At 40.0% G+C, this 16,493-nt stretch overlaps 1 protein-coding gene across 1 annotated transcript in view; it reads left to right on the top strand.

The window, feature by feature from the left end:
* Window positions 1-2,715, top strand: part of STAU2 (staufen double-stranded RNA binding protein 2) — a 168,398-nt gene extending 165,683 nt beyond the window's left edge. Inside the window, exons 14-15 of the mRNA XM_086465158.1 lie at window positions 1,636-1,724; window positions 2,573-2,715. Coding sequence (XP_086321284.1) covers window positions 1,636-1,724; window positions 2,573-2,666 — 183 coding nt within the window. The 3' untranslated portion in view covers window positions 2,667-2,715. The remainder of the gene's footprint in view (window positions 1-1,635; window positions 1,725-2,572) is intronic.
* The last annotated feature ends 13,778 nt before the right edge of the window (window positions 2,716-16,493 follow it).

Raw genomic sequence — 16,493 nt, 5'->3', positions numbered from 1 at the left:
TTGTTATTGACATGAAGCTGAGGCTCAGCCCTTAGCTATAGCATGGAAAAAGATAAAAAGAAAGATGTGGGCAGCAGAGATTTCAAGATAAAGGGGAAAATTATGTAACTGGATGGGAAGAAGGAGCAAGGAGAGAGCAAGTTAGCTGTCAGATACAGGGAGCCCAGAACACATGCTAAAAGTAGAGTGGATGTGTAATTAACAGTGTTAATCTGAGGTTTACCAAGATGCTTCATAAAATGTTTAGCTAGGGAAAAACCGTAGAACTCGACAGACTAGAAAGAGTCCATCTTCATGCATTATGGGTGTACCTTGTACAGCCTTCTGAAGCTTTAGCAGCTAGTCATTACCATAGACAAATCTGGGGCAGGTGGTCCTTTACTTTAGGGCAGGCTGGCAATTTTTGTGCTGTTATTCATCCCCCCAAAATACACATTGTCTAATCATTTTTAAGTTGTATAAACATACCTTTCAAGGGAAGGAGCTGTTGAGAGAATCCATGTAAATAATTAGTACAAAAGCAAATCTAGTACTTCATTACAAGGGCAGCTCCTGCTCCAGAGTTCCTGCTCTCTGAGAGGAATGGGAAATGAAGATAGAGACATGGATTCTTTCTGTCCCAACAATTAAGAACAGAGCTACTTCCCATTTTCCAAACAGTGGGTTTTGCCTCACTGTGAAGAATAGTGCCATAGGGCCTGCAGTCAGTTCCAGTGTTTGAGATGTTGCCTTAGCTGACAGTGTCTGTGAAAAGTTAGCTTGTTTTTCCCCCTGTGATTAGTTCTGAATGCATCTTAGGTGGGAATGATTAAAAGAGAAAAATCTGTTTTTCAGTTGTGCTTTGCATTTCACCTTCAAGACAGAACTGACCTCAACTATTTTTTTTGTTGTGCTCGGTGTGTTTTCAAAGTCAGCCATGTGGTGCCGGAGAGTTTCATAATCAACCTTTGCTAAATTAATTACAAAAAATCATTTGCCTTTTACCAAAGCAGTTAGGGGGGAGAGAAGAACAATTTTGAGTCCTAAAGCAGGGCTCATGAAGATGAGAGAGAAGCTGGTCAATAAAGAATGCATTGCGCAGAAAAGCATCAGCTGAAAATTGATCATTCTTCTATTGCTGATGCTTCATAATCATCTCATATTGGGTCACTGTGTTTAGCATGTCACTACCAATGTATAAGACATTAGTCTGTTCGTTGTTCGACATCCAGCCTTGGAGTGTGGGTAGTGTCCTGCTGACCCTCTTCCTCTTGCTCACACCTTCTACAATCATCTGCAAGACAAGGTTGTCTGTAGGAGCTCCGGAAAGTGTGGTCTCTAGGAAAGCACGTGGGGAAGCTGGAGAGATTTTACAAGCCGGAGAGGCAAGAATCCTAAAAACATATCATGTTCTTCATGGAGGTGATGCAGCACAAATGGAAGTCACTCATATACCAGGGAAGAAGAAGATATTCTCAATCCCATGCACAAGCAGAGCTGTTTTTCATGGAACTGTTACCTACCCACTCTGTTAGCTCTGTAGCCTGAATGGCTTCAATACATAAGAAATCATTTAAAGCTACAATATCAAAATACACACCTTTGTTTGGTGTCAGTTGTGTCAGTGGGTTTTTTGACAACGCATTTTTTCTTTAGGCAGCGTTAAGTGCCTTGAAACAGTTTTCAGAACAAGGACTGGATCCAGTGGAAGGGGCTATGAAAGTTGAAAATGGATCACATGAAAAGTAAGTAACATTTAAATCCTCTGCATTTTAATGCCTGTGTGGTGTGGTAGATAAGAAATGTTAATTAAGAGCTTAGTTGCCCTTTTAAACCTGTGCAAAACTATTTCCTCTGGAATTTACATACAGTTTTTGACAATTTGAGAGGATAAACAAGATTTCAGGTTTAGCATTACTGATAATGTTTACTAATGAGCTATGAGAAGTCAGTCCTCCTAAGAAAATCCTAAGTGAAAAGGATTTTCTTTTCATTGTATGGTTTCTGTGTAAGTAGCATAACATGATTTTTGTCAAATGTCCTGTAGCACATGATACTGCCTGTACATAAGGATAGCTATCTGCCAATAAGTCCTTATGTCTGCAAGATGAATTTTACCCTAGAGAATCTAAAAGTTAAAATTTCTTTCAGGTCTTAAAAAACTCTTATATGAAATATTAGCTTTAAGTAGTAGACAATAGAACCAGATTTCACACTGGATTTTCAATTATTTAAGAAAGTGGGATTGTCTGTCCAGCAGAGAGTTTTTTTCCAGCTGCCGGTCTGTTTATGTGAGAAGGTAGTCTTGTGTTACTAAATGAATTAGGAAGTAACAGAATAAAAGAAAGAAGACTAAAAGTGGCATTTGGAATATTCAATAGATATATTGTGGTATTTATAAACTAATTTAATCAGAAACATTTTTCACTATGATCTCATCAGTGTAGTATTTGAACATAAATATTGTTGTTTCACTTCAAAATGTTACCTTCCACAGTGACCTTTGAATCTCACGTGCCATCTGGTAATAAACATGTCTTAAAAATGTGCAACCCTGGACCTTACCACTCTTGTTAATGTATTAATCTTTCAGACAAGTCAAGCATCTGGGAGAGAAAGCAGACAATAAACAGACTAACTCAGGCACCATTGCTCAGGACTGCAAGGATTCAAAGGCTGTCGTCTAGGAGCTTCCCAGCACCCACGGCTGCCACTGCATCCTTATAAACCTGTCAACACGCAATAGGGTGTATGTGTACAAGGAAATGAATGACTAATACCATTATTTGAGTCTTATGTGAAGACAACACTATTCTAACACAAGAGATAGTATACATGGTACTGTTTATTCAACTGTGGAAAAAAATAAAATTGAACATTTCCCTTAGAACTCGAGATCAGAGCATAATGCAGTTGCCCAGAGGCAGAAGAAGTCTGATCATGTTACTGGAGGTTAAAATAACAACTAATTAACAAAAAGCGTTAGAAAAAGAAGGGAAACTTTAAAAATTTAATAATATTGAGGAAAACAAGTCAGCATTGGTTCAGTTATACATTTTTTTCGTAGTGTAGTTTTAAGTTCAGCTTACTGTTTTTTAAATAATGCTTGAATATTTTAAAATTAACCAATGACAGTGCTGTGAGAATTGTAGTTGTTGTCTTCATATATAGTCATACAGCTTATCTTTCTATGCAGACATTATGCATTCTTCATTCTATATGAATATGTATGACTTTAAGATGCACTACTCAGAGTTGTATGCAAACAGAAGTTTAAATCATGACAAGTATTTGCTTAACATGAACAGATGTTAGTTATGATCAGTCTTGATATACTCCAGGAAAAAAGCAGATATGGTATCTGATTTTCCTTGCCATAACCGATTAAAGAGGCGTCTTGCCTCCGGGCAACATTTTCCCCTTCAATTCTGCTCTCTGTTGTGTGAAGCACATCTTCACCCCATTCTGTGTGTTGTATCAACCCACCGTTTGCATCAACTGAGTGTTTTTAATCTCTGCATTCGGACCAACAGCAAAAAGTAGGACTGCAATGTTATCAAGCCAAGGATGGAAAACTCTTGATGTAAAGATCATTCTTTTGTGAAAGCAGTGGCAGCAGAGATAAGACCTGTGGCTGCTCTGTACCGGCATATTTCTTTTAAGTGTGTGGCCAAATGCAGTAAAACCACATCAGTTCATGTGTACAATGACAGTGTCGTCTCTTTCTTTATCATTCACAGGTAGAAAACTAAGAGAATGAAGTGAAAAAAACCCAATTACAAACTAATGAATGACTAGCTACCATGCCAAAGCCAGAGTTCAACCTGCCTTTCCCCGTGCCACCACCTTCTACAACCCTACTGCGTTAGACCAGTCACCCTAGTATTTAAGTAATTTATTTATCCAAAATACAGATATTTTATTTTGTGTAAACCTAATGCAATAAACACACAAACCTTCTACCAACTGCATAACAGTCACAACAACATTGCAGAAGATTTTAGAAGCATGTAAACCAGGGATCACAACCCAAGTGACTCACGCAGGAAAGCAGACAAACAGCAATGTAAGGAAATGGTGCAAGGTAGAGTGGCATTGATTCACCTCTGGGACAGGCTTTCAGGGTAGCATGCATGACGCTCTTACAGAATCAGTGGTCACTAAATATTTGGAGTCCTTTCTTCTACTTCACATTTCTCATGGGTATGATTCACTCTCCCGCAGCAGATGAGGAGCCTTTGCGCAAAAAGTTTTCAGTTTTCTAGGGTCTGACTCCATAAAAGAGTCAGCAATGAGCTGAACCTTTAAGTTCCCACAGGAACTGGGAGATTTCCAGAGGCATTTGGCACCTGGCAGACTCAAGTTATTCAGGCAGCAGCGTACAAAAATAATTAGCTCTTGCACACCTTCTTTCTCAGGGATATGTTACCTGCCTAATTGGCAACCGAAGCAGAAATTCTACTGCTCCTTCACCTCAGTAGCCAGCTTCGAGAGGCTCAGTCTGTGCTTTCGCAGTACCTGCCAGTATGCAGAATACAAATGGCATTACTGTCCCCTCCTATGGAGAACAAGAACAAAAGGAAGAGGCAAATCCATTCTTTGACAGCTCTGTCCTAAGGGCGAGAGGCGGAGCTTGCTGGAAAGAATGTGACTAGGAGACCGGCAACACGGTCTCCCTGGCATTAACAGAACCTCCGTGGTATGTTCCCTGTCCCACCACTGCAGAGAAAACCTTGTTTTGCTCAGAAGGTCAAGGTACAGCCACAAAAATGTGCCCAGTAAACTTCAGATTAGTTTTGTTGCAGGTGGCCTCTTCATTGAGTGCCAGGCTTGCTCCAGTGTATGTGGAGAGCAGCAAAGTGCTTGCCTCACTCCAAATGAGCAAATTGCAACAAAATGCATGCAACCAGCTCTCTCTCATTCAGCCGCTCCAATCAAGACAACAGTAAAGAAAGATCATCTCTATGAAACTGTAACATCTCAGGTCCTCTTGCTGATCAGAAGCATGCTTGATTCTGACTCTGACAAAAAAACAAGGAAAGTAACTGAGTTGGAGGGCTCACTCTTTTTTTCTCAAAATTATAGAAACATGGAGCAGATTGGAGGAGGAGGGTCATATGGTAGCAGGATTTCTATTTTTGAAATGCAAGGTTGACTAATAGTTGTCATAATGACAAGTCAGAAAGTTCTGTGCAGCCTGAGGTAAAGTGCACCCAGACAGCAGTTTTAAAGCACCTCCCAAGCCACAGGTTAAAAACCTCGCTGAAGAAGCTCCAATGAGGGTTAAGACAGAGCTTTTCCTGGCATAAATTTGAAGGAAGAGTTCCTGCTCCCTACAGGTATGGACGGAATCACAGAGACCTCAGTATGGTATCAAGAAACTGCACCTGAGCTCCGTGGCGTCACTTTGGTGTCAATAAGGCACTCCAAAGTTCCTGTCTCAATGAAAAACTTTCAGTCTGTCCACTTGCATATCACACATGAGAAGTTTCTCAAAGAAAATCCTGCAGTATTCACACACACATATGTTGAAATACACTTTAAATGTAGTTTGGCATTATCACTACTAACCTCCCAAGAGCCTGAGGAAAATTCTTGCACCAGAGGTGTTGCAGCAGCCATTGGACTTGCGTCTGATATTTGGTCTTGTTGGTTCACAGCTGTTCCTCTTAGTTCCTGAGTTGGCAGCATCTGAAAGCTGCTGGGGAGCACTTAAGTCCAAAAATCTAAAACCCACTTTATTTTCCTTCAGTAACCTGATTTTTTTTCTGATTTTGCTTCCTAAAATTAAATAAGAGTTTGTGAACAGGAGCATGTGGAAAGAGCAAACTTTGTATTTACTTTTGTTTAATAATTATCTAATGATGAATGCTGGAAAAGTATCAGTATGTTTGAATGTTATTATTAGTTCTAAAAGAGTTGTTTACTTTTCTTACAGGAAGTTAGTATTTTTTTATTATTATTATTGTTTAGATTATACTTTCTTTGAGGTACAGGCTTTTTTGTCAAACTTCTGTTTGCAAAACACTGAGAATAGTTTAGTTCCCTGTTTAGCATTCATCCCACACCTCTCATCCTGCGTCTCAGAGCACTTTGAAAGATGAGCAAATGCCATATTTGACATATGTGGATCTGAGGTGCAAACTGGTTCTTAGGAATAAGGCAGGAATAAGGAACAAGGCTTAGGATAGTCAGTCTGCATATCTAGCAGAGGGCACTACAGTCATCAGTTCTGGACCTTTAACACTGATTAATCAGGGGAAAATAGGACCCTCAGGTATCATCTCAGAAAATCTTCTCAACAGCTTCTTGGGGTCAGTGAATTAAGAACTTGCACAGGAAAAGGCTCATCACTGAGTGAATGGGAGGGATCTGCTATGACTTGAAGGACGAGAAATTGCACCTTTAATTTTATATCTGAGTTACCATCTCCAATTGCACACTGGCCTGTCAACAACTCAACACACTCTGAAAGTTTCTGTTCTCACACTGAAACACATAGCACTGATTTCCAAAGGGACAGATGTGCTGCTTTCAATGAATGCAAAACGCAGCAGCATTGGGGCCGTAGAGCTGGAGAAGAGGGTCCAGATTTCTGTCACCAGCCATCCCAGCATTCCATTTACAATGGAGCTGAATTTATCCCTCAGCTAGAGTCCCTACTGAATTCAAGAGACAATTATGCAGGCATATATTTTCCCCTGATCAAAGTTATAGGATTTAAAAGATGTATTGCTCATCAGCAGCATTTTTAAAGGGTCTTTGGATAACCAGTAGAGAGGAACCTCAGGAGCTCTTGTTCCCTCTGCCATCTCTCCCTTCTGAAGCATGAGGAAAGGGCTGAGCCACAACAGATTTTAAAAATCAGTAGCGGAGTGGTCGGGATGAATGACTACAGGAATATGAAATCTCCTCCTTCCTGGCCTGGAGTGACAAGGAAATCGAATTCTTCCTAAAGTTTTTGCAAAGCCCTTGATCTCTCTACCAGTACATTACTACACACATTTTATTGGTGGGTGGCTGCTTCTTGTTGTTCTTGTCTCTCTGGCCTGCTCCAATTCCTCATGAAAGAGCAGAAAGTTTCCCATTTTCTGCAGTGAGAGTTGAGAAAAAATGTTAAAAAATTGGATTTGTTTTCCAGCCAATAGGCAGAGGGTTGGTTTTTTGTTTGTTTATTTCAAAACACTATGTAAAAAAAATGTGCTTGGTAAGTATCTCTCCCAGAAACACTCACTCTCAGTTGCACCCCGTAAGCAGGTAAGATTTCCTTTGCTCAAATAAGAATGGCCTTTGCAACACCTGAGAAAAATCAGAGGAGGGTGGAAGGTTATTCTTAATGACGGTGAAGACAGGGACTGTGTCAGAGCCCCGAATACAACATTTGCATGATGGTTTTGTGTGCTTTGGGGGGACATCGTTCTGTGCCCAGTGGGAACAGATAGTGACTGTCCTTCACCAGCTGTCCAGCACAAACAGGGCAAGTTATCTGCACTGAGCAACAGTGTTTGGCGCGTATATTTGGTTTAGCTCCCCAAGGACATCTGCAGAAGAGCTGCAAGGAGAGAAGCAAGTCCTGAGTAACAGCTTGCTCTGCCTTTTCCTCCCCACAGCCAATGAACCTCAAGCTAAAGGGGTGAGGTACCGCCAGGATGAGGCACAGGGAAACGCGGCTTCCCCTCTGGGTATTTACCTCTCATGCAGGTCCCTTTCTGTTTGTAACTGCATTCCTGAGGCGTGATATGAGTTGAGCAAGTGTGTATGTTGGTAGATGAGACGTGTATGAAGTGTTTTGGTGGTATGATTTCTATTATTCCACATGAATGGCCTGGCTTTCGTTTTTGATCATACAGCTTGTTATTTGCTTTATGCAGTTAGTCATGGTTGGCTGTGCACTTTTGTGCTTGGTGCTTTAACTCCGTAGCACTTCAGTACAAAGGAAATTTAAAAAACAACAATGAAAATGTTTCTAATCTGTTCTTAATTAAATAGACCTCAATAATTGATTTATGAGAAGAGGGAAAGAAAAACAGAGTGGTTGTTAACCTGAAAATATAACTTATTTAAGGGCCAAACTTTCCTTTATTTATGATAACCAGGATCTAGGGGAGCTGGAATACCCATGAAGTTTTATCCGACAGCGCACAACACATGAGAGGAAAAATGACCCTGATGAAACAGTTTATGCCTCTTACTACAATATATTAAAAATATCTTTGTGTATTAAAACAGAGCACCTAAGCCTGTTTATTTACTTTTGTTTGTGATTATATGTACAGCATAGAGTTTCTTTTTTATAAGCCACTGGTACCTTTTAAAAATGTGCAAGGGCAATAATAATAAAGTCAAAGTAGTCTAATTCCTTGTTTTAAAATGGCCTGTTTCTACCCCCTGCCCCACCACCAATTTACTGTAGTTGAACTGGGCTGGAGACAGATTTGAGTTTTTTAAATTTATTTAGGTTTAAAGATAGAAGGTCTTCATATGTAGTTCAAAGGAAACAAGACATATTTAAATATGGCAGGGAAAAAGAAATCAAAATGTGATACCTGTCTGTGGTGCAAAAATTGAATTACCTATTGCCTAAAATATACCTGATTTTGTTGAAACTGAAAGACTAAGCTCCATCCAGGCTCTGCTGAAGACAGTAGATGTTTGTCTGTTGACTTCAATAGAATCTGAGTTTAATGCAGTATTGTATCCCCAAGCCATGCAGCTAGCTAGATCAAATAAAGTGTGATGACCCAAGTACTTAAACTGAACTTTCTTGCATTGTATTATCACAAAATGATAATTTATTGCAAATCAAACTTGACTTCCTCCTATACGGAAACAAAATATAAAGTAAAAGAAGTGCAGAATTTTTTTCCTGTCAAGAAAGGTGTACCAGTCCAAAATGCAACACTATACTATACTCTGCCCAGCTTTTACACACAGCCTTAGCCAAGTCCCCAGTTGTCATATCACTAGGGTTATTGATGGCTGAAAGCTCAACCCCAATGATAACTCATAAAGTTGAGAATTGTTTACAGATGCACTAGAAATAGTGTAGGTAGGTATCCAGCAAGCAGACTACAGTTCTCGTGTACAATAGATGGTAGGAGTAAACAATGAAATGAGAACAGAAAAGAAATAGTTCCCTACAAAAGAAAAGTCACCAGGCCTAAGGGTGTGCAGTCAATTTATGAAGCTCACTTCAACAAAGCTGCTCTTATTATTGTGAAATAGTTGTTGCATGTGGTCAACACAGCGCAGAGAAAGATGTTGCTACTATTTCGATGTTTCTTTTAACTCACAGACAAAATAACCCAGGGCCAGAATGTTAATAGCACTGACCTAGTTAAAATGTACCAGAAAGGATGAGATTTACTGATGCATTCTGAAAATCTGATCCCAACTGGGCACAATTATCTTGAATATCACCTTTGGAGTCATTTTGAAACTGCTTTTGAAATACCAACAGATCTATCAGTCTATTGTGAAGATGTACAAAGGTAAGTGGCTTGATGAGGAGGAAGGACACTGTCGAGGCCTTGACACCTTCATGGACAATATTTTGCAGCAGATTTTGCAGACATCTGAAGGTAAGTGCAGGAGGCATCTGTCCCTTCCTTCTGCATCAGTCATACTCCTAACTGCTGCATTTGCACAAGAGCCGATGCAAAAGTTTCCACACAGATTTCAAAGTTTGTGAAAATATTTTTGTGAAACAAAAATTTGTGAGAAAACAGAGACTTAATAGCTTCCATGATTTTTTTTTTTGCTATCTTCTTTTGAATTTTGGTTTACCCAAAAACCCTAACAAATCCTTCCCACATAAATTATGGTTTGTTTCTTTCTACAAAAAGAAGTCCTTCACGTTCTGTTTCAGCTAAAGAATAAACACAATATAGCAGTCTTGCAAAATCTGAAATAAAGGAAAAATACTGGCTTTTCTGAATCGAGTTAAACTTTTTATGTATATATAATACATCTTATATATTGTGGCTTAAATATTATGTGTGTATATATATATATATATATATGTATATATATACCTTGTGTGTTTCTGTGTGTGTGAATGGATTCAAACTGTGTGCATTTAAATATATGTATACAAATGACCTATCTGCCAATTTGAAAACAGAATGCTATTTTAAGAAGCACCTACATTCCAGATACACAAATGTTTAAGTACCTCACTTGGGGGCAAACTAGATATGGAAAAATCTCTGTGCACCCCAGATCTAACACAAAGCATCTTAAAATCCACAGACAACTAACTTCTCAAAGCAGAAGATTGCCCGAGTAAATCTCTGTTTCTGGGCATACTCAGAAGCACTTTGATCTGAGCCATATGGACTGTTTCCTACTCCAGAAACTTTGGGACTCTGAAGGTGGATGCTTCTTTCTCCCAAGGAGAGAATGTCCTATCCTGTAGATGTTCAGGGATTCTTACCAGGTTGGGCAAGCTACAAAGTACTGGTGACAAAGACCTGCTTTTTACTCAATAGCTAAGACTAGAGATTAACTTCTTCCTGTGCACCTTGCTTCAGAGAATGCCATGAGCCACCAGGATGTAGTCTCTGCTGAAGCAGGGTGTCATCCATGCCTCCAACTGGTCCTCTTCACTTTGGTCAGATCTATTCAACATTCACTATATCAGTGAGAAAGAAAAAGTATTTCTATTAACTGGTGCTTAGGGTACTTGCAGAGTAGGACAGAAGGAGGGTGGTGTTCCAAGTTTTTCCTTAAAATAGTGAAATATCGATATTAGCCAATCAAGAGGTAGTTATTCATGTTCACTTTTGTACTCTCTGAACCACTGAATATTAAATTATTCTGTACAAAATGGAATAGTTTCCATGGAGATGGAAAGTAGCCCAGTGACTTCCATGTTTTGACGGCTAAAGCAGTCTTTGAAGGTGGAAAAGTATATTCTACCTGCTAATCAAAGACATTGTCAGTGCAACAAAAATTCATAGTAATCTCAGAATTCAGTCTAGTCTGCAAAAGCCTGTGGAAAGCACAGCAGTTGAATACAATGTACATATGCCACCCTCCCCATAAGGAAACAGAAACGTTCTTACTGAGAAGGAAACTACCTTTCGTCATGACTACTGCACTTCAGTGGTGAACTTCCCTCTGAGTAACGGGTGATGTAAGCCTGAGAAATGTATGACCGTGACATATTCAATATCTTTACAGAAAGGCTCATTCTCATGAATGCTTGGAATCAGAAACCATCTGTTGCGTCTGAAGTCAAGAGGGAACTATGTTCTAACAAGTACTTTAGGTTTATTTTCCTTCTCAATCTATTAAAAAAGGATGTCTTTTGCTTTTCTCTTTAATCCAGAAGTTATATTAGATCATCACATAGAGCTCCAAGCTCCTGTGGCCTCTCAGCTCTGTTTTTGCTTGCGTGTTTGCTTTCCCTGGTTTAACCTTTTATTTATGTTTGATAACTTGGATCCATTCAGATTCATTCTGTCACATTTCGGAGAGAAAAGAGTACAAAAAAATTTGGTTACAGAAAGGGTGAGTGCATTGGAAATAAAATTAGCAGTTTCATTTTATTGCCTAAGGCCTTCACCAAGGAACAATTTGTGCAACTTTGCTGAAAGACAAAGAAATCTTAACACAAAAAGAGTCAATAGTTTGATAAAATCCAGACCTCTTGTGTTATGCAATTAAAGGTTAGACAGGGTGATAAGAGCTTTAATTTACCTTTGGGAGATATTAATCAGATTTTGGATTAACTTAAAATATGCTTCCTATGCATTTCTTGCCAGGTGAAGGTCCTTCAATGTTTCTCCTGGTGCCAAGGAAGAGAAAACTTTCCCAAAGTGAGGTGAACTCCACAAACTCAGATATGCTATCAGGAGGCTTTCTCCAAACTCTGTAATTCTGTGATTTTTCTTCTAGCAACCAGGAAAGCCGGTGCTACAAATTCCCATATGTGCTACTTTGATGTGAGTTCTGTTATCATTAATTATTTATACAGCACTGTGCATGTGCACGATTCTTTATAAACAAAAGATAATATCCCCCAAGAGCTTGCAAACCAAATGGCCCAGTGGTACAAACACTTCTTTAGCTTTCCTTGGACATACTACCTGGAATAATCCACCAATGTCAGTGGGCTACTTAGGCACTGGTAAGTGCTCTGCTGGGTAGGAAGCGTTTGCAGGATTAGGCTATAGTTAAACCATGAAGTGATCATGAGTGATGAGGGAAGGCAGGGCAAGCATTCCAGCAATAAGATCATGCTGTTGCTTTGGTTATAACAAAGGTGTCAAGGGGTTAGGGCATTTTTAATTTTTTATGGTGTTTGTGATCCTCTTACCTAGAAGGAAAAACTCAGCTTTACAAGCCACACGGAAGAAGTGAGCTGCTAAGGAGGAAGCCTCACTTCGAGTGGGGAGAGAGGCACAGCTTGTTATGCGAGGAAGATGAGTCCAGAGTAGGAAGGAATGCGCAAGAAGAGATGCTGACCATATGCTCAGAGATTCTCCATCCTCTGCTGCAGCTAGCACATGTCCACATCCTTGAGAGCTTCTTTTTTTTTTTTTTTTTTAATTGAGGGCATTTTCAGAATTTTCCCAGTACATTTCCAGCTCTTGGCAAGACCCAGACACATCTGTGACATTTAGCTGATAGCCTCCTTAGTGAAGGGAAGGTTGCCAATGAATCCTTGTGCAACTGTTTATGCTACAAACCAAAGCATACAACTGCCAGTTTCACTCTTACAACACAGAGAGCATTTTTCCTTCTTAATTGAAAGTGTGGAACACAACAGAGCCTTTAAATACCAAGAAAACAACTGGCTGAAACATGTAGTAAGAGAGACATCAAGGATGACAGGCAGTAGGCCCTCTGCCCAGCAAGACACGCAGCCAGGGCATGCTCTGTTTTTAAAAGGAACCTGCAGACTTCAGGAAAAATATAGGACTCGAGGCAAGGGGGAGGGTTTGCTCCAGGATTGTGGGGCACCTTAGAGCAATGCATCCATGGGGAAGGGACGCTGCCTTTGGAGTAAAGGCACAGACTAGCTATGGGGTGGGGATGAGGCCCTAGGGAAAGCCAGCGGCAGCAGAGAGGGATGAGTCACTTGCCTGGTCTCAGTGGAAATCTTTCCTAAGAGGCTTTTCCAGGTGAAGACTTGCACAGAAGTGTGGGACCATCGTTCTGAGGCACAAGGCCGCAGCAGAAGTGGGGCGAGCAGCAGACCAGAGCATCAGTACTTGCACCCCACCAAGGGCTGTACAAACGGACCAAGTGTCTGGAGGAAACCCCTGCCTTTGTGGGGGTAGTGTAGGAACCCATAAACTCACCTCAGTTTTGCTTTTCTGGCAGCTCCAAGAGTTAAAATCCAGGAAAAAAATGATTTTAATTATGAAGGCAACAAAATGATGGAAATTAGCAAGGAAACTCAAGCAGGAGATTAGCTTTCAGCTGCTTTCTACAGCATGAATATTTTGAGTTTTCAGCATTTTGTGGGAACCAAATAGATGCCACAATGGTTAACTGAACTGAGACACCTCGCTCCTACACTTGGAGGGTGAGGATGGCACTTGCACAGAAAAAGACGTCATCAACCCTCACTTTTCTGAATCCCTCTCCAACTTGTTCCCTCTGTGATTTGTGAGACTCTTCTCCTTCCTGAGCTAGTCTGTGATACGTGACTAAATTAATTTCCATACATTTTTAAAAGTTTTAAAATAATTTTGACAGATCACAAAGAGCACTTGAAGCAAACAGGTATGTGTAGGCAGATCCATAGATTATGGAACTTGGATACTCCAAATTTTCTCTGCCCTTTTTGGTGTTTAACCTGTTCCAGACAGTATTACTGTTTTCTTTTACAAGTTTCACATTCTTTTAACCCGAATTTTTATACTTTATTAGCAATATGCTTTGAATTCTACATAAAAAGAACTGGTGATGTAAACAGCCAGATCTTCCTGACTGACAAATCTTTTACATATGACAAATATAAAACTAACCAAGAGATGGTCTAGTTTTGAGCTTGTTTTCCTTACTGTACAGACAGCTTTTTATTTAAGAACCCCGTACGTATTTACTCAGTGCATCTGACACTTGAGATCAGGTTTTTATTGGTACAAGGTACTCTGGACTGTCAATCACAATGAAATGAGCCATTGTCCTCACAGATAATTAGCATGCCTCTCCCCTTGTAGAGGCATGTTTTCAAAGTTGCTTCTGACCTCCAGCATGAATGGCGTCACACATACTTTAGCTGTAACACATGAAAGATAACATTAGATGCACCACCAAGAAGTACTCACGTTCTCTCCTGCTTGCAGTCAAAGATAGGGCTGAGGCTTCACAGGTCTAAGTGGTGGCTCCTGGTACTTGCTGACCCTCAACAGGCAGCTCTCAGTAGTACATAGGTGCTTGACATGCTTGAATCAATACCTGGTCTAGTATCTCATCGGTTGTGACCAGGTCTTCTGTAGCTCAGTGAAGGGTCCAGAAAGATTAAAAGAAATGCAGAGTGAGGAGGGAATAGTCCTTTCAATTCAGCAGATGGTTGTGGTGCTCCTGACAACAGCCCTGGGAGCATCATGGCCCTATGACATGGTCAGCAGCCAAGGGGAAAACTCACAGGGAACTACTGTCCTCACCTTCTTCCTTCTGACCCTTGAGAATAAATGTGACATGGGACATCACCTTGGACGAGGCAAATGCTGCCTCTGGGTGTATTTCAGCTTCTCTTAACATCACTGCCAGATTGCAGTTACAGAATTTTACAATTAGCTTTTGTACTGGATTGCCAACAGAAATCCCAAAAGATTCAGTCTCAAAAGTATACTTAACGAGGGAATATTGTCTGGATGTAATTTAGCTGCCACTGCCCAGCAATTCCACAGATCCTTTTGACTTGTGACATTAAATATATGGAGAAAGCACATGAGTGGATTAACATACATGGTCCTATAATTAGCTATGTTATTAAATTTGCTAAGTAGTTGGGGGAAAGGGGCTTGTTTGCCATCTGTTTAAAAAGCATGTCTCTTTCCACTGAAATCTGGATATAAAAAACCCCAGACATGTGGGCATGACCGCCTTACATACATAACTGGGATTATTTCCCTTGAGTTAACCAAAGAGAAGCATGATTCATATATCAGTAAAGTATTGTGCAAAAATGTACATAACATTTTTTCACATAATGTTCCTTTTCCTTCCCATTGTAAATTATGAATCATGTAAACATCATGAATTACAGAGTTTTGCTGGTCAGGGGTTTTCATTTTTTCACCGTGACCCTAAAAACTATGTAATGGAAGAGTAATTATACCAAGCAGTATGGTAAATTCCTCCATGAAATTATTTTTTAATCCTGCTCTTGTCGCTGTGTAACCACATAGTCATTTGTTTCAATTTCCCTAGAAAATTTGCAATAACCAAACTATGATTTTAGAACCCAGATACACACACACATGTACATGTTCCCACTGACTTGGAGGAGAAAGCATGTTTGTATAGGCAGAAGGAAAAATTTCTTAGAAAAGAAATCCATATTAAATATTTAATAATTAGCCTCAGTTATGTGGAAATTGGCTTAAAAACGTGAAAACAAGCTGCATTCTAAATAGCTCAGAGTAAGATTCTAATTCACAAATTCTTCAGTAGAGCTCTGTCACTCAGTCAGGAGTCCCATGAAAGCTTGTGCTGTGAAAGCAGAAGAAAAAGACGGCATAAAAGAAAAAACCCTCAAACTGAAAGATACCAGAGTATGGGAAGCCTTCCAATATGGTAGCTGAGCTGTACCATGAGTGGATATTTCTACACAGAGCCTTACTTTTAATGCCACATTTCTTTAGAATGGTGAGTAAGCATTTGTGGTTTCCAGTCAACCATTTAGCAACAGTTCCTGCAACATTCAGACCAAGTGTTTTAATAGCTTTTTTTTTTCCAAAAAGTACATGTGATGGCTGTACAAAAGCATAGATGAAAACAAGGAAACCTTGATCTGAGAGGTTTTGTCCATTTGCCTCAGGCTACCTGAAAGGAAGTTTAGTTAAGTCAGAGGCAGAGACCCACTCCAATACTATAATTATGACTTTGGGGTTCGGTCTTACATCTGCAAGGATTAAATTTAAAAGTTGCGATAAAGCAGTGGAGAAGGCACAACATAAACCAACAGGACAACATAAAGGGAAGGGAGCTCTTAGGTACACTGACACGTACACTCTGCCTTCGGGCTTCCCATACAGTCATTAACGAGGGTTAAGCTTTCAGTGTGGGTGCTCTGAGTCACTGCCCAGAGGAGCTCAAGGGGTGATTATTTATACAGCACGTTAACCACACAGGAGTATACAGGAGTCTAAAGTTCAGGAGCTGAACATGAATACTCCCCAGAAGGTGTGGAGTTTCCATTTCTCTCTATTTGCCACTTTCCCCATGGCCCCTATGAGCTCCTTCAAGCCACACTGTGGAAGACTAAGAAACTTTCTAATTTACATCAGCTAGAAACAGCTGCTGTGAGTGATCCAGACTAGTTTCTCTGT

This window comes from Leptosomus discolor, chromosome 5, assembly GCF_034619465.1.
Source record: "Leptosomus discolor isolate bLepDis1 chromosome 5, bLepDis1.hap2, whole genome shotgun sequence".
In the NCBI taxonomy this organism is placed as follows: domain Eukaryota; kingdom Metazoa; phylum Chordata; class Aves; order Leptosomiformes; family Leptosomidae; genus Leptosomus; species Leptosomus discolor.
The sequence above is the reverse complement of the archived record's forward strand: the minus strand, read 5'-3'. Positions and strand labels throughout refer to the sequence as shown.